Source organism: Bidens hawaiensis, unplaced genomic scaffold (genome assembly GCF_021521415.1).
Source record: "Bidens hawaiensis isolate Kalapana, Puna unplaced genomic scaffold, B.hawaiensis_p1.1 tig00037353_1, whole genome shotgun sequence".
Taxonomy (NCBI): Eukaryota; Viridiplantae; Streptophyta; class Magnoliopsida; order Asterales; family Asteraceae; genus Bidens; species Bidens hawaiensis.
Genome location: NW_027496532.1, coordinates 29,424 through 51,574, shown reverse-complemented (window position 1 = coordinate 51,574; position 22,151 = coordinate 29,424). Strand labels below are relative to the sequence as shown.

General features: G+C 35.5%; 2 protein-coding genes and 1 pseudogene across 2 annotated transcripts; all 3 read left to right on the top strand.

The window, feature by feature from the left end:
- Positions 1–203: 203 nt before the first annotated feature.
- On the top strand, positions 204–4,169 carry LOC143589327 (putative pentatricopeptide repeat-containing protein At5g13230, mitochondrial pseudogene; annotated as a pseudogene).
- A 3,150-nt stretch (positions 4,170–7,319) lies between these two features.
- On the top strand, positions 7,320–11,761 carry LOC143589326 (RNA polymerase II C-terminal domain phosphatase-like 3). Its single transcript, XM_077070119.1, has 12 exons — positions 7,320–7,766; positions 7,833–7,965; positions 8,057–8,112; positions 8,194–8,254; positions 8,341–9,501; positions 9,612–10,136; positions 10,234–10,380; positions 10,464–10,723; positions 10,801–10,912; positions 10,992–11,249; positions 11,324–11,370; positions 11,468–11,761. Exons 1-12 carry the CDS (start codon positions 7,423–7,425, stop codon positions 11,529–11,531), a joined length of 3,168 nt encoding a protein of 1,055 aa, XP_076926234.1. The 5' UTR covers positions 7,320–7,422; the 3' UTR covers positions 11,532–11,761.
- Positions 11,762–16,122: 4,361 nt separating this feature from the next.
- Positions 16,123–20,531, top strand: LOC143589340 (uncharacterized). Its single transcript, XM_077070132.1, has 2 exons — positions 16,123–16,339; positions 19,881–20,531. The coding sequence occupies exons 1-2, from the start codon at positions 16,123–16,125 to the stop codon at positions 20,450–20,452; spliced, it is 789 nt and encodes a 262-aa protein (XP_076926247.1). The 3' UTR covers positions 20,453–20,531.
- Positions 20,532–22,151: the final 1,620 nt, after the last annotated feature.

The window sequence follows — 22,151 nt, the reverse complement described above, 5'->3', positions numbered from 1 at the left end:
AAAAGCCCTAAAACGTCAAACTTGAAAATACACAATGCTCGTTAATGCTTGACGAGCATAATCGAGCTTCTCATACAAACCTTGAGCTCGGACACAATATCTAAACACACTTTATTCGAGGCTCAGGCTTGATTCAAACTCGAAAAAGCTTAGCCCGTTTTAAGCTTTTTATCAATTCGAGAGTGAGCCATCGACCAAGCGACTCAAGCAACCAGAGTACCAGACGTTCATGATAAGATTATACACATACACTCGGTACAGAAGGTTGTCATCGACCAATTTGCTATCAAAATGTTGGGTTTCTTTACCCATATCCACCTGCACACAATTAGCTCAAGAACAATCAAATTATATCCCACAAACTCTCAATTTAGATGCTCATATAGCTGCCAACTTAATCCAAAATTGCATTATCAAAAACGATATAGTTTCAGGAAAGACCCTTCATTGTCACATCTTGAAGACTGGTAATGGTTTAGACTTGTTTGGATGGAACATACTCTTGAATTTATACGTAAAGTCCGAGTTTTTAAAAGATGCACGCCACCTGTTCGACGAAATGCCTAGCAGAAACACAGTTTCTTTTGTCACATTAATTCAAGGGTTTTTGGACTTCCCGGATGCCGAATGTACCAAATTGTTTGTTCGGTTACATCGAGAAGGTCACGAGGTTAACGCGTATGCGTTTACGACCATTTTGAAGGTGTTTGTGAACATGGAGTGTGGTGAGTTGGCTACAAATGTTCATGGGCTTGTTTATAAACTAGGTCATCATTCCAATGCTTTTGTTGGTACCGCATTGCTTGATGCTTATTCGTCTTGCGGGTGTGTTGTTATGGCACGAGAAGTTTTTGATTGTATTTCGTGTAAGGATATGGTATCGTGGACCGGGATGATTACGTGTTATGCGGAAAATGATTGTTTCGAAGAAGCTTTCGGTTTCTTTTCTCAAATGCGTGTGCTCGGGTTTAATCCTAACAACTTTACGCTTTCTGGTTTGTTCAAGGCTTGTTTTGGCCTTGAGGCGGTTAAAGTGGGTAAGAGTCTTCACGCGTGTGCGGTTAAAACTTGTTACCAGATCGATCCTTATGTCAGTGTTTCATTACTTGATTTGTACACCAAGTCTGGTGATATCGAAGCCGCACGTCACGTATTTGATGAAATACCCAAAAAAGATGTGATCCCTTGGAGTTTCATGATCGCAAGATATTCTCAAAGTGACCGATGTGAAGAGGCTGTGAGACTATTTTGTAGGATGAGACGTGAACCCGTTGTTCCTAACCAGTTTACTTTTGCTAGCGTCCTGCAAGCATGTGCAACAATGGAGAACTTAACCTTGGGGAAGCAGATTCATTGCCATGCACAAAAGGTCGGTCTTGATTTGTTTGTACACGTGTCAAACGCCCTTTTGGATGTTTATGCTAAATGTGGATTGATAAACAACTCGGTTGAACTGTTTACAGAATCACAAAACAAGAATGAGGTTTCTTGGAACACATTAATTGTTGGTTATGCGAATTTAGGGAATTGGGATGTTGCACTAACAATATTCTCTGATATGTTAAAAGATCAAGTTCAGTTAACCGAGGTGACATACTCGAGTGTTCTTCGTGCGTGTGCTAACTTAACGGTTTTGGAAACCGGAGCTCAAATACATTCTTTAACAATCAAAACCCTTTTTGAAAATAATGTTACGGTCGCGAACGCGCTAATAGACATGTATGCCAAATGTGGCAATATTAAGCATGCCCGTTTAGCGTTCAACATGATTAGCCAGAAAGACGTGGTGTCATGGAATGCAATGATTTCAGGTTATTCAATGCACGGCCTTGGTAACGAGGCGTTAGTTATGTTTAAAATGATGTGTGAAACCGATGTTAAACCTGATCAGTTAACATTTGTTGGTGTCCTTTCAGCTTGCAGCAATATAGGTTTGTTAAGTGAAGGAGAAACGTATTTTACTTCCATGGTTAAAGATTATTCTATTGAACCGTGTATGGAGCATTATACATGTATGGTGTCACTGTTTGGGAAACTTGGTCAATTAGTCAAAGCTATGAATTTGATTGACCAAATTCCTGGTGAACCGAGTGTAATGGTGTGGCGTGCTTTACTTGGAGCATGTGTGATCCACAAAGATCTTGAGTTGGGTGAATTATCTGCCAAACGTGTTCTTGAAATGGAACCGCAAGATGAGTCAACGTACGTGTTGTTATCAAACATGTATGCGAGTGCAAAAAGGTGGAATAATGTAGCTTTGGTTAGGAAAAATATGAAGAAAAAAAGAGTGAAAAAGGAGCCCGGTTTAAGTTGGATTGAGAGTCAAGGAATAGTTCATTATTTTACAGTTGGTGATTGCTCACATGATGACATTAGATTAATATATGGAATGTTGGAGTGGTTAAATTTGAAAGTCAAGAAAGCAGGTTATGTGTGTAATCGTGATGTCATATTACTCGATGTGGAAGATGATGAAAAAGCGCGGTTATTGTGGGTACATAGTGAGCGGTTAGCTTTGGCTTTTGGGTTGGTTAGTACACCATCGGGACGCCCAATTCGTATTATGAAAAATCTTAGAATATGTTTGGATTGCCATGCTGTTTTTAAGTTTGTATCAAAGATTGTGAAGCGGGAAATCGTTATTAGAGACATAAATCGGTTTCATCACTTTGAAGACGGGGTTTGCTCTTGTGGTGATTATTGGTAATTCCAAAAGCATCTACAGGTAAACACCATTTTTCATTTCTTTATTTGGTTTTTATAAAGTTCTATTGCTTTATGAAATGATCATTCTACTATTCTAGCATTGATGTCTTGTGGGAAATTTTTCTATGCTGATATTAAGTAGCTAAAACAGAAGGCAATGCTCAACTTGTTTTTTATTGCCTTTACACCTGACAATTATGATCCATTCAACAAGAAATGGGTTATTTTGGGTAAAATTTTGGTTATGGTTCCATTTATTTCTACTCAAATGACACAACGGGTCAATTTGGGTCTAATCATTCTACGCAAAGGGTCGAAACAGGTTGATCTTATAGAGATTGTTAATTTAAAATGGGTCCAAATGGGTGAGCGACCCACCACCATTATCTGTCACCACCACCTACTACCACTCCTCCCACCTCCAGCCCCAGCCCCACTCCCACACCCGGCCGCCACCTCATCCGCCACCACAGCTTTCACTGCTGCCGCACGTCTTTACCGCCACCGCCCTGGCGTTTCCAGGTCTGCTGCATAATATAGTTATTTGGCTTAAAATAAAAATGTAGCGGAAAACGCAGCGGGTATAAAAGACGGCTCTGTCGCTACTGTCTCTCCGTCATCACCACGCCAATATCGAGTCCGCCACAGTCGCCAACACCTCCACTACCACTCCCACCCCCTCCAGCACCTGCAAGTTTGCTGTAATAATAGATATATCAAATAGCGGGTGAGCTCACTTGAATACTTTTTTTTCGTTGTTAAAGTGACTTGTTTTATAGGCGAACAAATTTTGGTCACAGCCCGTTTAGCGGGTATAAAAGACGGCTCTGTCGCTACTGTCTCTCCGTCATCACCACGCCAATATCGAGTCCGCCACAGTCGCCAACACCTCCACTACCACTCCCACCCCCTCCAGCACCCGCAAGTTTGCTGTAATAATAGATATATCAAATAGCGGGTTAGCTCACTTGAATACTTTTTTTTCGTTGTTAAAGTGACTTGTTTTATAGGCGAACAAATTTTGGTCACAGCCCGTTTTGAACCGAAACCAAATTAATGTTTTTTAGAAAACGGCCCATTCTGACTCAAAACTCTTTTTGACCAGAACCCGTTCTGACCCAACCTCAGACTGGCGGATCCGAACCAGTCTTGACCCGTTACCTGACCTGCTCGTTTCGACAGGCTTATTTTGTATTGTCTATGGTAGGATGTTCATGTCCGATTCAGGCGGGTTTGATGTGATTTTCAGGCCAAACCAGTAACTACGGTTTCTGGAAAATGTAAATCTAGCCGACTGGGTGGGCCGGTCAGGCTGAAAGTGGTTAGGTTTAGGCTGTTTGGTGGTTTGGGCCATTTTTTTTTATAATTTTATTTTTTCTTTAAGTTTTTATTTTTATTAAAAGTGTGTAGAATCATTAAAAATTAAATTTTGCAGAATCCAAATTCAAACCATGAATAGTTGGCCATGGGACACACTTCAAGTACTGCAGCAGGGATTCTGTAGACTATGCAAATGTAGGAGCTGCCATGATTGTTGCTAATAATATTAATTCTGTGAGAGTATAGTTGCACAGGCTCAAGTTCTTCCTGCATGATATGTTGATTACATGGAATTGGTAGAGATTAAAAGGTATTTAAATTCAACTTCTTTCTCAATTGCAACTGCCCGTTACAGAGGATTCGTGCCTGGGACAAAAACAGATCCGGAGATGTCCGCTTTCTTTACACGGGGGGCTAACTTTGCAAGTCCTGGAATCATAAAGCCAGACATGATTGGACTGGGCGTTGAGGTAGTTGCAGCTTGAAATGGGCCGGTCGACTACCAGAGACAAACCAAAACAACATTTAACGTAGTGCGTGGCACATCAATGGCTTTAGGGAGCAAAAACAAAAACGATGCCAAAATCCGGAGGTGAAGCCGTGAGGGAGAAAACTGAATTTTTGGACTCCAAAATCAACCGACTACTCGTTTCTGGGAGCAAAAACAAAAGGATGCCGGACTAGAAATCATTGCGAAAGACATCTGCCATTTAACAGGGTGTGCTGATGAACTCTACGAAAAAAGAAAAATACGACATTTAAATTTAGTATCATCGTGTTGTGTCGTATTTCTATCTGTTTTCATATTTTCAAGTATTTTCCTTTTAATTAGTTTTAACTTTTTTTTATTAATTTTTAATTTATTAATTTTGTGTTGTTTTTTTATTGATCTGGTGTTGAAACAATTAAAATAAATTAGCAAACAGAAAAAAAAAAAACAATGATTAGTAAATGACTGAGAAACACCATTACACTCGTTAAAGGGTTTAGTTATGATGAAATGTTTATTCTTCCCTTGTACTTAGTGAGAAAAGATTTTGATTTTTTCAATTTTGTTGTATAAAATTTTGTGAAATTTTTAATAAATTGTGGCGATATACTTTACTGTATCTAATATAAGTTCTTTTTATTACAAAGTGAGTTCTAACATAATTTATCATTCTCTAACTCTCTAAGCATACTTATATTTGGATTGTTTGGAATACAATTTCCATACACATTTCCTGTATATTAGAAACTAGTTTGAGGCCCGTGTATTACACGAGTAGTTTTTGAAAATACAGTATTTAATAAATAATTAGTATATAAGAAACAATAAATCCGTTAAACACTATTAATACAGTCGTTGCACAATAGTCTTTAAAACAATTTTAAAGTAAAAAATAATTATAAATATCAAATGCTTGAAAAACAAATAGAAAGTAAATATTAAATTAACAAATTTTGAAACATAAATTTTAAGGATTGTAACTATTATTTTACTATTATAAATTTGTTAAAAATGGTAGGGTTTAATGTAGGAGTGACAAATGACAAAATTATAGCCTTTTATTAGAGTATAGATCAATTTCTTTACCCTCACTAAAATATTGTTCCTTCGGTATAAACTGAATTTTGTGGATTATAGGAAGGGGATAAACACACACACGCACACAAACACACGTGGAAGATTGGTTTCCGACCGCGTTAGGTATCTTGGTGGAAAGAACTCGATAAAAATAGTGACATTGTATTAGCCGAATATAACTCGTTTCAGATCATTCTTCGTCGAGTTTCTATCATTCCAAAGGTTTACTCCTTAGGTAAATAAATTAACCGTATAGGAACTTAAATTAACGGTATAGGAACTTTAGATTAACAAGTGTTACACCAACAATATCCTCCAAAACACTTGATCCACTTCGTTCACTCCACTATACCCGCCACTAGTTCTCTACACAGCTGCTCAACCGAACCATACAAATGAAATTTAGTGCCAAAAACCCCTATTGATAGCGCAACGTAAAAAGTAGTGGGACATGATCTCAACTCTCAAAAAGTGTTGCAAAAATCGCTAGGCGCTAGTCAGATTACTTGGATTGGAATTTATTTGTAAATTTTTAAATATATATATATATATATATACTGGTTTTTATCCCCCGTATTACGGGGGCTGTTTTACATTACTCGTTTTTAATATTTATATACTTTTTTGAGTTTAATTTTATTTATTGTAATGAAATTTATAATATACTTAGAGTTTGATGATAAAAAGATCTCACAAATAACTAAGATGTTATAACCCGGTTTAAAAGTTATCTGGGTTTGGTAAGACCCAAGACCCGCTTATTTTTTTTACTATAAAATTGTTTCTTAATTATAAATAATATTTTCAAAAAAAATCATATAATATTTTTTAGTATATCCTATTTTATAGGATTTTCACATCAATAATTTGGTGAACATAATTTTTAATTTAATGAGATGTTATAACGAACCGTTTAAGGAATATTTGGGTTTGGTAAGACTCATACCCGTGAATCCGGGTCAAATGCATGAGAAGCCTCCATTTAAAAATCAAGCAAATCTGATGACTCCAAAAAAGGGGGGGGCGACCACATCGCGACATGTAGAATTTTTATGTTTTCGTTTATATTATATATAAAATCTTCAATTTTCAATTTTGACCGATTTTGGACAAATGAGGATTAATCGGCTTCAAAATTGGTGGGATAACGACTATTAATTAATTGAGTATGAATCGATGCTTAATCGGAATTTTTACAAAACTGATTTCTAAGTGTTATTTTGATGTAAAATTATTCTCTCCCCATGGATAGCAGCAGCAGTCGCTGGCCAACAATGTGTTTTTTGAATGATTAATCTTGATAAAGGGTTTAAAGAGTTTAAGTTTGAGTTGATCTAGTTTATAAAATTAGGAATAAGTTTTGATTATTATTATTAATTTATTTGGTTTCATAATTTGAGTCTAATTAGGTTTCTTGATGAGCAAGTCATAGTTTTAGTATAAATAAATGGTTTATGGTTATTGTATTTTTTGTGGTTTTCATTCTTAATAATATTGAAAGAGTCGTAAAGAGTTCTTATAAAATTATCTGTATTTTTTTTGTTGCTCGGTCCAATTAAGTCCAACATTTTTTAGGGTACGTAATGCAAATAGTATGAAGACAGTTGTTATATAATAATAACAATAATAATAATATTCGGTACGTTAGCTGATTATTATTAACATTCGATTCAAATCTGATGTAGGTATTAAACCTAAACGGATAGTAGTTTAAGGATTCGGATTCGGATTCGGATTCGGATTCGGTTGAAGAGATCAGTGCAGAAGCTTTTGCTGCTAAGTCAAATCCATCGGTTGACAAATCCAAACAGCAGAAGCAGGTGTGGACGATGAGTGATCTGGTTTTGTACCCGAACACGTATCAGTTGGCTCGGAACTACGCGCCGGAGCTGTATAACTTTGCGTGGGCGCAGGCGGTGCAGAATAAGCCTCTGGATGATTATTTGACAGTTACGAATACCGGTACTGGTACGGATAATAACGCGGATGATATTAAGTTGGAGCGATTGGATAATAAGATTGTAGTGGACTTAAGTGATGATGATAGTGAGAAGGAGGATGGGGAGTTAGAGGAAGGCGAGATTGTTGGTAAAGAGGTGGAGAGTATGATTGAGAAGTGGATTGATGTCATTCGTGTCGGGTTGGAGGGTATAACGTTGAATGGTGCTAATAAGTAAGTGTGGGATTACTCATAAGTTAAGCAAAACTAGGTAACTAATTGATTGGTTTAATGTTGTAGATCGTTTAACGGAGTCTGTACGAGACTTGAGGATATGCTGGATAGTTTGTCGACCTTGCTTTCGGAAAATGCTGTATCGAACAAAGATGATTTGGTTCGGTTGGCGTTTTCCGCCATTCAACTAGTTAATTCAGTAAGATAATATTGAGAATTTGTTAGTTTAGATTAATAACCATCCCGAACTGTATTTTGTTGCAAGTGGCTTAAAAACTGTTTGATTGCAGGTATTTTGTTCCATGAACAAAAGTCAACAGGAACTGAGTAGGCACATAATATCAAGGTCTTAATTTCTTTTTGTTTGGATTTTATGTGTTACGATTCGTTAATGCTGTATGACATGGTTGTTTTACGCCTGGTACAGGATGCTGTCTAATGTGAAAAGTCATGTGTCTGTTATGTTCTCTCCTGAACCACTGAAGGAGGTGTGGTTTAAACTTTTAAGCATTCAACTCGAATTTGAGTATCTTATAGTGACCATAATATGATATATATATTTTTGTTTTGTTAGTTAGAAAACATGTTACTGTTATGTAACTCTACTGATGCTTGTTCAAGTACCAAAGCTGATGATAAGGAAAAAGATTTACCGAATCGTGTCGATCAGGAAGTGGCTTCTGTAAATGAGGAATCTGTCTTAGACGCAATGACAATTGCTTCTTTACATCAAAACTCGAAACAATCTGAATCTTTGAGAACACAAACGTCTACTACCAAAAACAGAGTATTGCTTCCACTTCTTGATCTTCATAAGGATCATGATATTGACAGTCTTCCATCACCAACACAGGAAACAGCAAATGCTTTACCTTTAACCAAAGTACTCGTTGGGGATGCCGAAATAAGACCAGAATGGCCCACACCAACCCTATGTGCGGTCCCACATCGTTATGAAACCGACGCTTTAAAAGCTGTTTCTACCTACCAACAGAAATTTAGTCAAAGTTCATTTATGTCACATGATCTTCCAAGCCCAACACCTTCTGAAGAAAGTGATGATGCAAGTGGTGATTGTACCGTAGAGGTTTCTAGTATTCCAGATGTTCAGAATTCAAATTCTTTAGCTTCTGAAGCAAGACCTAATGTGCAATTACATGCAAATGTTGTTTATTCCACAACTAGTTCTGTGACTAGGTATTCAAACAAAATCAGGGACCCTAGACTTCGGTTAGCCAATCCTGCAAGCTCTTTGGAAGTCAACCAAGTCAAGATACCATTGACCAGTAAACAACCTGCAATCCAGCCACTTGATGGATTACTAGGTTCAAGAAAGCAGAAGACTTTTGATAAGCCTGTTTTGGTAGACGGTCCTGCAACAAAAAGACTAAAAATTGACCTTTTAGATTCTGGTGACTCTAGGAACATTATGACTCTCCCTCAAACTAGAGGCTTAGAAAATGTTCTAACTACCACTGCTTTACCTGGTACTGGTGTCAATCGCACCTCAGCATCCATGCAATCGGTTATAAAAGGTACTACAGTAAATCCTACTCAGCGGATGAATAGTGTTAGTAAAGAACAACATAAGTCAGTTGATCCTGCAAACCATGTTACACAAATAAACCAAGGTTCTGTTCTGGGCTCTACGTCAATGACTACAAGTGTCTCTCAATCATTGATGGTTGGGGAAAGATCAACATGCGAGATGCAAAAGTCGCATACATCTTCCATGGTCAGCAATTTTTAAATAAGACTTTTAAACCAATAATGCGTGGTTATTTGAAACTTTTATGTTGTATATTCAGTATGCATTTATGTTACTTATTATTTGATGTCTTGCAGGATCACCCTGTGAAATTAAGAATGAAACCTCGTGATCCGCGCCGTGCTCTGCACAGCAAGTCATTACGAAAACAAGAACCAACCACTAATTTAGCAACCGCTGTGGGCAAGAAGGGAATTTTAAAGCAAACTGATCCAAGAACACCTGATATCACCCGTCAATCCACCAAAAATATGAAAAATGTTGCTGATATTGTTTCTACAACCCCAAGTGCATCTGTTCAAATGCCTACATCACAAGTCCATTCAAGTTTTGTAAATATAAAAGGATCGTCTTCACATCTGGGCCGCGTTCAGAATGGGACTGGACCCGGACCTGAAGAAGTTACTCCTGACCTTGGCCCGTCTCAATCACATAATGCGTGGGGAGATGTTGAACAGTTATTTGGAAGGTTTGATGACGAAGAACGGGCTGCTATTCAGAGGGAAAGGTCAAGAAGAATGGAAGAGCAGAAAAAGATGTTTGCTGACCGCAAATTATGCCTCGTGTTAGATCTTGATCACACTCTTCTGAATTCTGCTAAGGTATTTTTTTTATTTTTATATTTATATTATTATTTGTTGATTTTCTAAGTTAACATACCGAGAGTTCTGTATTTAATATATACACTAATTCTTTCAGTTTTCTGAAATCGACCCTGTGCATGATGAAATGTTGAGAAGGAAGGAAGAGCAAGACCGGGACAAGCCACATAGACATCTCTTTAGATTTACTCACATGGGTATGTGGACCAAACTTTGGCCCGGGGTTTGGAACTTTTTACGGAAGGTAAACATTTTATTTAATAAAAAATAATTACTTAGTTCAGAAACTGTCTGTGTTTATAGTTAACTAATTAAAATGAACCTCAGGCTAGTAAGCTTTATGAACTTCATCTTTACACAATGGGAAACAAAGTGTACGCTAAAGAAATGGCCAAACTGCTTGATCCAAAAGGAGTTTTATTTAAGGGTCGAGTTATATCACGAGGCGATTCTGGTGATAATGTTGATGGGGATCCCAAAATCAAGGATTTGGACGGGGTTTTGGGTATGGAATCTGCTGTTGTAATTATAGATGATTCTATACGAGTCTGGCCTCATAATAAACTCAACTTGATAGTTGTAGAAAGGTATACCGTTTACAGTATACATGCCTGGTTTAAAAACATAGCTTGTTCGTTTCTTAATATCTATATTTGCATTGCAGATATATATTTTTTCCATGTAGTAGGCGACAATTTGGACTTTCGGGCCCTTCACTTCTCGAGATTGACCATGACGAGAGACCAGAAGACGGGTCTCTGGCGTCTTCTTTGGTGGTAAACACTTACAATTCAATTTCTTTCAAAAAAAATATTCTATTGTGTCTGGTCTAACAACTTGCTGGCTGAAATATAGGTTATCGAGAAAATACATAAATTATTTTTCATGGAAAAATCTTTAGATGAAGCCGATGCTAGAAACATACTAGCATCAGAGCAGAGGAAGATTTTAGGTGGGTGTCGGATATTATTCAGCCGGGTGATTCCAATGGGCGATGCTAGCCCTCACTTGCATCCGTTATGGCAAACGGCTGAGCAATTCGGTGCTGTTTGCACCAATCAAACTGATGATCAGGTGACACACGTGGTTGCTAATTCTCTTGGCACCGATAAGGTACATTGTCAGTTTTTACAGACTATATTATCGCAGTGGATATGTGAAGCTTGATCTTTGTGTTTTCATATCAGGTTAATTGGGCACTTGCTACAGGTAGACCGGTTGTGTATCCTGGCTGGTATGAAAATCTTTTAAGAAAAAGAAGTTTGTTACAGTTGATTTTGGTGGTGCTGAACATTTGAAATGAATTTTGACGTGCGTTTTTGTTAACACAGGTTGGAGGCATCAGCGTTGCTTTACCGGAGAGCCAATGAACATAATTTTGCTGTCAAACCTTAATACCTTTTTTGGTCATTAAAGTTTAAAAAAAAAGGTGACTAATCACTTAATATTAGACAATCACAACCACACCATAGGCTAAGCCATCATCAACTAAAGGTGCAAGTAAAAAAGATGGCCTGGGAGGGGCCAATAATAGTATTAAAATCAAAATGCACAAATAAGAGTGCATGTTTTAAATGTGAAATTCAAAGTAAAAAAGATAATTTTGGAAATGGTTTTTGGTTAAGTAAAAGAATGGGTACAATATAGATCAGTCTTGTTTTCAATAATCATTTAGAAGACCAGTTTGTGTTCTTACAAAATATATGTTTCTGATTAAACATACAAGGCAACTAAAACCAAAATTGCAAGCTGATGGTTAGAGGTCAAACTGAGACTTGATCACTAGAATTAGGACATCAAAATTGAATTTGTCAGATAAATAGATAATTGAAGGATGACCAGCTTTTGCATATATCAAATAAACTGATTTTATCACAAGGAGTTTGAATTTCTTCAAGTCAATACAAAACAAAATAAAATACGGAAATTTTCGAATCATATTTCTTCGTTTAGAATCCCTTGCAAAGTGAAGGATATAATGTTATTATTATAGATAGAATGTTTTGATATTATTATTTTAAAAAATCACACGGTCGTCTTGTGATGATTTCAAGGTTTCACAAGGTCACAAAAGTTACTGATTTCGTGTTGCCATTGACACATAACGGGAGGGGTCATAAGTGACCAATTATTGTTATCCGGATTTGCAAGCACTTCCGGGACAAACACTTTTCAAATCGATGAAGCTCTCCTCGTTGAGAGTTGGGATTTAAAGTTCTGGCTCAAAGTGAATGGATAAATCATCAAACATTTAGAACTAACGTCGCATTCTCTCTTCACCAAACTATACATGTGCCCGTCTTATGTCTACAAATTCCCCCGTTGAAGTTGTGACCAAGCACCCCAAATAGAATGTGACAAGGAGGTCTGTTATCCTTTTTTGACGTTCAGGTTCATGCCTTGTGTGTTAGTCTTTATACACCCATCTCATACGTGACCATGTAAAACATGATAAGCTAGAACCTACACTAGTTTTCTTGAAACCTCAAACCATGCATGTCGTCTTTAAGCATGATTGCCCTACTTTTATAGCCGAGTTGAAGTAAAGCCATCAGTTGTGAGTCCTGAGACACCTTGCGTTGTTAACTTTCGGAGATACCCACAAAATCAACCAACCAAATTGACTTTAATTTTGATCTATTTCTACCACCATTGTTTAGAGCATTCACATTCCACACTCCATTCTATTTATGATGATGATCATTGGTTTCGTCCCTTTGTGGATTCAGCGGTTTTGCAAGATGTGCAAGCACTTCTAAGACACGTATACTTTCCAAACCGTTGATGCTCTTCATGTTGAGAACCATGATATGCAGTAAACCCAAACACTCGAGCACAAAAAATAAGTATTTGTGATCATCTATCACTCGGATTACACTTGAAACTTAAAACCAATCCTAGGATGTTTAGGGTAACACCCTCATTTGTAGAAAGTGGTTGAATAAAGACCCAGGGATCTTCTCCAAGAACCACATCAAGCATATTAAGATTCCAATATGATAGTTTAGCAACAAAAATGTCAAAAAACACCAAAGGAAAACACTGTTTGTGGGTGATATACCAACTAAAACATGAAAGAGCGTATGAGAACAAATTCAAGACCATTTATAAGTTAAGGGGTAACTTAACGTACAATAATCGCTTAACGTACATTATGTACGAGAAGTACGTTCAAGGTTAAAAACACTAACACGTTCAAGCTAAATTCCAACCCTAAAACGTTCAAGGTTAAACCTTTAAACGTTCAGGTTTAAAATCTAAAACGTTCATGCGAAAAAACTTAATCGTTCAGGCTTAAATCTTGATACATTCAAGGTTAAAACCCATTATTTAAATCTCAAAAATTCATTGGTTGAAGTTCAAATTGATGATTAATTGAATTGGTTTCAAGATTAATTGATCAATTAGATTCAACAATTTCAATTTCAATTACTCAATTTGACAACTGACCTGTGAACAACGATTGATGGTCACGACGGAAGAAGATGGTGTTCACAGAAGATGATGGTAGCGACGTCGTACGGAATCGTTTAACGATGATGGTGAAGGTGGACGGAATCAATGGGAGAAGAGGTGGACGAAGACCGGCTCACATAATTGTGATTTTAGGGTTAGCGTGGTTATTAAAGATTGACGTTCCAAAGTACCGCATACCTATTATACGATAAATTATTAATGTATCGGATCCTTTATCTATAAGTTTAAATGCTGAAAATATCATTTGTTTTTTCTCCCTCGTAAAACCCGTAACTTATCATAAAAATATCTCTTGAATTAGACCTTCATTATATTGAACGTGAATCCATAATTCAAATATATACAATGACTCTATATATAACATGTATTTTTGATTTAGGAAGGAAAGCAAGTTTTTATATGTATAAATAGAAATATTTTAATTATATAGTTAAGTGTATTGTTAAGGGTGTATGACATGTAATAACTTAATATGGAGGCAACCTACACAACTCCTCATTTCTTCTCACACACGCGCGGGGGGAGAGAGAGAGCGCGCTATAATTTGGTAATCGAGCTTTGCAAAGTGTTTCTCGTGGTTTTTCATCGGTGGATCTAACTAGTAACAGCTCTAATCACCTCCAAAGATCCAACTGAAGCTGGTACTCGTTTTGAGAAATCAGATCAGGAATATTTACATGTATCAATTAACTACTACTACTCATATCGTATTTCTATCTTTATATAACCCACAACGGACGGAGGTCTGGGGGCAGCGCCCCTGGCAGCGGGGTTCTAGGGGCGGCAGCCCCTAGCGGGGTCCAAGGGGCAGAGCCCCTGGCTAGGGTTAAGCTGCTAGGTCAGCTTGGAAAAATTTTATTTTCATTAACTGTCTTAACACATTTTCCTTTAACATTTTAAATTATTTTCTAAGTTGAGCTTATTTGTTTAGATAGGTTATAGGCTTAGGTCAGGCCCATATGTCCATTAAAGCACATAGACCCAACTGGGGTCAGGCCCAAACAGAACTGGATCAGCCGAGAACTCTTGGCAGAGAACTCCTGTCTGACCGAGAACTCGATTCTTGACCGAGAACTCAATGGCCGAGAACCCCGTGGCCGAGAATCTTATGACCGAGAACCTGGTCACCAAGAACTCTCGTTGACCGAGAACTCATATTGACCGGGTTCTCCTGTTGACCGAAAACCCAAGGCGGGTCCAGGTCACCGAGAACCCATGTCTGATGCCTTCAGCACCTGTTTTCTATCTTTAGATCCGTTCTAGGCTTATTTAACGGTTACGATTCACAATCACACTTTTAATCCCCTAAAACCCAACCTCCTCAACCGTTTTATGTTCGTTATCACTTCATTGCCAAGACCCAACCCGTTTCTAGCATAAAGCTTGAACCTTTGAGCATAAAAACGTCTATTAAGCTAAATCTAGGGTTTCCTTCATGAACCGACTCTAACCATGAGTCCGTTTCGTCCATTTTAATCATCAAGTTGTCAACTTTATGCTCTATCTAGACCCGATCTACTCTATGTTCAAGTTTCATGGTTAATCGTTCATAAAAACGTAAGCTTTAAACGTAAGAACATACCTTATGATGTTTCTAGGCTACGACTAACTTGAGTTATGGACCTTGATCTTGTATTTAGCTTGTATCACAAGGATCTATCAATAAAAGGCTTGATTTGATCTCGGATTCTTGTTCTTGCTTGCGGCCGTAAATAGGGTGTTTGGGTGTGTGTGGTTTGAGTGTGGAGAGAATAAGATGAATAATATGGATGGAAATGGAAAGAATTAGGGTTTAAGGGGTATTTATACTCCCCTAAGCCCATGGACCTAACCTAAGGCCCATCTTTCCTTATTAGTTTATGATTAATTCCATTTAATTAGCCTACTTACCTTTCCCTTTTACCATTTTACTAGTTATTTATTAACTTAAGTAAACTTTTCCGTCATAACGAGTCGATATGCAATATTATTATTATTCGAAATTTTGGGATGTTACAATCCAATTTTGGTAAGCCCATGGACCAAAAATTATTGTTTGATTATGTAAGAGTTTCACAAATAAATAAGATGTTAAAAGTTATAACTCATTTAAGGATTATCCTGGTTTTGTGAGACTTATACCCACGAATTCAGATCAAATGCATGCAAACCTAAAATCACAACTTAAACAATCTAGTTGCTTGAAAGGAAGTGAGGAGCTAAGAGAGTGACATATTGAATATTTTGACAAAAATTTATATAGATAGATAGATATGAAGGTGATAGGAAAGCAAAATAATTTACTATTTAAGGACCAAGCTAACCTCTAGCTAGGTATCACAAGCTAACCTATAGCTAGGTATCACTATAGTACCATTCAAATCCCGCAGCCTCTTCTATATGTGACTTCTTATATATATACACACATCATCTCGTGTTGCTACTGACAACCACAAGTTATTTCATCATCCCTGCCACCTTCTTCGATAGTAACTTCATTTCAATAATATTAATCACTCGGGGAAGACACATGGATAATCATCATCAACAAGCAACACCAATTGATGATGAAAGCCAAAGTAGTAATATTAATATCTATAGAGACGAGTATTCCAACCCTAACTTTCATCCTACAGCTGATGTTTACGGTAATTTCATCCCTCCATATTCAACGTTAACTCCTCCGTCGATGATGATGATTCCGCAATCGCATAATCAGCAACCACCAGATGATCATCGTCAACAAGGTACGCCATGATCCATGCTCTTATAAGTTATATTATATTTTCTATATCTATTCGTCTAGTGTATATTATTATATTATTGCCAACAAAATAACAAATACTAACAATTTTTAATCGTTTGTTAAAACTGTTTATTAATTCTGTGATGTATAGAATATACACGTATGCATCATCTCTTTCAACGACTAACGATTTGTATATATGTTGCAAGTTGCATGTATACCTAGGTTCAATGCACTTGTTGCCTAGCTAGTGTATAGCTTTTCTCTCTCTTGTGTCTCTGAGAGAGAGAAGAGAGAAGAGAGAGAGAGAGAGAGAGTAATATCGGCATCTTGTTCCATCAATATTGTTCGGTTTTTTACAAGGAACTTACAGATTTGTATTCAGTTGAGAGAGTGGAGACTAATTCCTAAGATATACCCTTCCTATTAATATTTTCATTCGAGCACGTCTAACTATGAAGTGCTATTATACCGCAACTATTTCATCCAAAACACATAAATAGTGGTATTTAGGAAGAGACAATTTTTTAGTGTCTGACATTTCTTCTATATATTGATAAAACAATACTTAACAATATAGGATTTGTTTAAGATGTTACACTATATATAAATATAAATACATGTGTATATAATAAGATAACGCAGATTATAATTACTCAATTTAATTTTCATGCTTTATAGCATTTAACATTATAATGTTGAAATGCGATATTTGTTTTTTTTGTAAATCAAAAACATTTAAAATTAGTTGAAATATATGAAGTATTTGGTTATTTCTTTTCAAAATTAAAAACATCTAAAATTTGTTGAATTGAAGTATTTGGTTATTTCTTTTGAGAATTAAAAAGTATGATTAAATTGTGTTCATATATAATAATACTACACATGAGTAGGTTACATTATTTACATATACATATATTCTACACACACATATAGATAAATGATTAAAGGTGAAAAATATATAAACAGACTAGTTTGTTATTTATTCTTACAATCTTTTTAAAAACAGTTGAGCTATTATTAAAAGATTAAACGATTACAAATATTTTATTCTTTTCTCGTAAGAATTTATTTATACATATTTCTCTCATACACATTCTCCCATGTTTATCACAAAAATCTTGGTTAAGATTTAATGATTTAACTTAAAATAGTAATTCACGTGGCAAAATCTTATTTGTTATCTTTTTTCTTCTTTACAATCTTTACTTTAATGGGGAAAAAATAGTTTCACGTAACAATAGCGAAATGATTTCAATTCATGGTAAAACTTGTTTGTTTTTAATCAAAACCTAATGCTAGAGTTATTTCTGTATAATTAATTCATTAAATTTATTTATAGATCGTAAACATTTACCAAGGAACGTACTATTTAAAACATGTATGAAATATAAACTGATTACGTATATTTTCGATCATAGTAGGTAAAGATATCAAACCGTCGATATTTTGTGAGTTAAAATTTCGTGAGAAAACCAATTAACGTAGTTAATGTTATACTCCCCCATCCATTTGAAAGTGTCCATATTTCATTTTTAGTTTGTCACATTACAAATGCTTACTTTCAAAATTTATTAATTAATTTTCAAATTTACTCTTAAAAGTGCAATCATTCAACTTTCTTAAATTTTGTCTTTTTATATATGTTAAGGACATTAAAGTCATTTGTGAAGAAAAAAATGCAATCATTCAAACTTTCTTAAAATTTGTGTTTTTCAAACTATGACATTTATTAAGGAACAGAGGGTGTAGTTAGTTTCATGTTGATAACTTGATATATAAAGATGAAGATGTATTGTTTATTTGTTTGTACTATATATCTAAAGCTAGAGTACTGCAATATGTGGGGTCGGTGCCACATGTGTTTTAGAAAGCCACCATTTGGGTTTGAATGACATTAATCTTGATACATTTCACCTACACAATATTCTTCAAATTTTAAAACAATGATCACTCGATTCATCATTACCTTGTTTAGTCACTTTCTATCTATCATGACATTTGTCCATCACCTTTTTGATCAATGGCCCCCACTTTTTTTGTGTTTTTTCTTTCTTTTTTTATTTTTACTTTAAAAAAAAAATTGGTGTTGTTTATATGACAGGTATCAGGCCATTTCTAGTTAATGAAATCCTTTCAACAATAAAATTTATTGTATGAAATTTCTATAAAAAGTGTAAATATATTTCTCATAAAAAGTGTAAATAAAACCAGTTTATAGTAAATGACCACATTTGGTCTTATAATAATTAATATATATATTTATTTTTTTTTTTGAAAAACAAGTTTGAATAAAAAAAACACCCCCGGTTAGAAAAGCCTAATCGGCTAGGGGCAAGAACAAAATTATTATAAGTAACGGGTTTTTAAGCCACGTTATCCAATTCATACGAAAATTACAATTATGAGACGATGACCACAAACAAAAAACCGACACAATCAAATCAAACAGAGAATCTTTGTATTCGATTTGTGAGCCAAAAATCGTCTCATTCTGAGCTCTCCAAATAATCCACCAAGTAGTAAAAATGATCGCGTCAACAACCTCTTTTTTCTTCTTCACTCATCGAGTCGAATCCAACCAATTAATAATATTCTTAGGACCCTTATTAATCGGGAGCTCCACATCCAACCAACGACTTATCGATTTCCGAATGTAAGAAGCCAAATAACAACCTCCAAAAACATGATCCAAAACTTCCACCAAAGAAGAACAGAGAGGGCATAGAATAGAAGGAGCATCTATACCTTTATAACTTAAGTTAAATCTTGTCGGAATACGATCCAAAAGCAACCTCCAACTTAAAATATTAACCTTCCTAGGCATATATTTGTTCCATCTCGTAGCAAAAGAAGCTCCCATAAACTCTCGCCGATCCATGTGCAATCTAATACTTTTATCCGAAAAGGTATCATCCTGTTCAAAAACTCTAATGCACTTATCATCTTCGTCGATTAAGGAAACATTTGAAAGAAAAAAATTCCAATACATTTAGTTGAGCAACCTCCCCGCCCCCCCCCCCCCCCCCCCTCCTCCTTTGACATCGCCTCCAATTCCACACCCGATTCGAATCAATCAACCTCTCATTTATTAAACACTCTTTTTTAACCTCCAGGTTAAATAATCTAGGAAAATGAGATCATTCCTCTTAATTTCAGTAATTAATATATTTAATTTGGTTAGATTAATTAGTTATAGCATGTTTCTTTTCAATTACATCATGCTCATTTGTCTTCTTGGTTTGGCCATATATTTTCATACTTTCTGTCCACTTTATATTGAAAAGAAGATGACAAGATTAATCTTTAGCAGCCATAGAAGAAAGATTGTAAAACACTGCTAATGTGAAAAATGTGTGGTTAATCAAAATATAATATTATGATTACAAATATATTTGATTACTCATTTTAGTTTCTATTTTGACCCTTTGCATCATTGCATGCAAGCATGATTTAATTTATAACAATACTCAAATAAATTTGAATATCATATGAATTAAGCCAACACATTTTTCTTCATTCATTGTATGCATGATCTAAAGAAACAACAACTAAAAGACATTACAGAGGCGTAAGGCAAAGATCATGGGGGAAATGGGCAGCCGAGATTCGTGATCCCAACAAAGCTGCCCGTGTTTGGTTGGGTACCTTTGAAACAGCCGAGGCTGCAGCCGAGGCCTATGATCAAGCCGCACTTAAGTTCAAAGGTTCAAAGGCAAAACTTAATTTCCCAGAACGGGTTCAAGGCCGCTCTAAGCTTCGTTATATAACAACTAGTTCTACACAACCACTGGCTGCCACCTCATCACAACCGCCAAATCCTACGTCGTATGATCAATCTATAGCCACCAGTTATCCAGACTTACTTCAGTATGCACAACTTCTTTCCAACAATGAAGCTCAATTGCATTACTTCACTTCAAATCAATACCCTCATCATAATATTATTAATAATGCCGACGTTACCAGTCATCAACAACAATATTCTGAATATGCTTCCGGCCAACATTCAAGCATAGGATCGTCGTCAATGTCGTATGAACCACACTACGATGATCAACATGTAAATTGGGATAAGTGGAAGGATGGTTTTGATGATCCCAGTAGGAAGTGACGAGTTAAGCGAATCAAATTATGCGCGCTAAGGATGTATTCTTGTATTTGGAATTATGAATCAATTGAGTATGTATATGTTTTTGTGGGTGATTAATTAGTTAAAGAAGTTTGAGATTTTTGGTTGCATTATTTAAGCTAGCAAAGCTCCTTTCAAGAGTCAAGACCATGAAGATATAAGTGAAAATATTAATTTCATTGTTTTCTAGGCAATGCAACACTTGTTAGGATTGTAATATGAATTCGGTTATTTTTTGTAATAATTGTGTGGTTATTCACTTATTTGAGTTATGTTTGATAATGCACAAATCTTAGAATATTTTTTGCATGTACATATATGGCTGCTATATACCATAAAGACTATCTCTAACAAGGTTGTTCATCAAAGCCCTTTGTAAATGTATTTTTTTTAACATAATGAATTTATGACACCGGATATTATCAATTTTATATTTATAATGTACATTTGTTATATTATAATAGAGAGTTAGTATCATTTCAGATTTCAGCAAAAGTTAATAACTTTTACAACCTTATAACGACCAAACATATTTTTAATTTTTTTATATATTAACATTATTTAAACTAGTTTGGTCATATTTAAAAAAAAAAGTTTGATCACATATTTATATATGTGTAAAAAAAACATAGATATATGTAAAAACTAATTTTCATAATTGTAATCATAAATATAGATCTAGAAAGTGATAAAACGACACTCCAATAAAATTAACATACAAATTTTTTTATTAAAAACATCATTTATTAAGAGTTTCTTAAAATTTTTAAATAATTTAAGAGTTTTGTAATAATACTCGTCTATTACATTATTATTATCCAAAACTGCTTAATTTAAAAAAAAATCGAAGTATTCTCCCTGTGCATGTATCACAAGGAGTTGATCCGGTAAGCCAAAAATAAAACATTGAGATAAAAAGATTAGTTATTATTCAACTAAATTGTTTTGTTTTATTCGTTAGGTTTATTTGGTTCATTTGCTTTCATTGTTTAATAGTGTTGGTATTAAACTAGGATTAGTCTAATGGTTTGGTATAAATTTAGGGTTATGCAATTAGTTTTGATGCGTCAAGTTTATTAACTAGTTTATAGCCCCTGTGTTGCGGGGATTTATTTAGATTTTTGTGTTTATTCGTTTTGTTGTGGTGGTGTTAGTGGTATGAGTGATGAAGATGAAAATGGGATGACTCAGATAGTCGGATAGGGTTTCATAAATAAAAGAAGAGGTAAGTGGCAACCAAATCTAAATTGATGGCCAATTGACCGGCGTTCATTCGGCGATTTAGGAGAAATTCAACAAAAAGGGGGCGGTTGATGTAGGTAACGATTGTAGGTGATAATCGGAGGTTAACTGGTGATGGAGAGGATAGGGCGGTGACTGAGACCATGTAGATGAGAAAACTTAAATTAGGGTGTGATGATAAAAGAGTTTCACAAATAATTCAGATGTTATAACCCGTTTAAGGGTTATCTTTTTTGGTGAGACTCATAACCCGCATAAGTTATTGTTTGATGATAAAAGAGTTTCACAAATAAAATAATCCATTTAATGATTATTCGCGTTTGGTGAGACTCATACCCGCAATTTCTGATCAAATGCATGATAAACTTCCAAATCATAAATCAAACAAACCGGTGGCTTGAGAGGAGGGTGGAGAGCAACTAGAGAACGCCATCTAGTA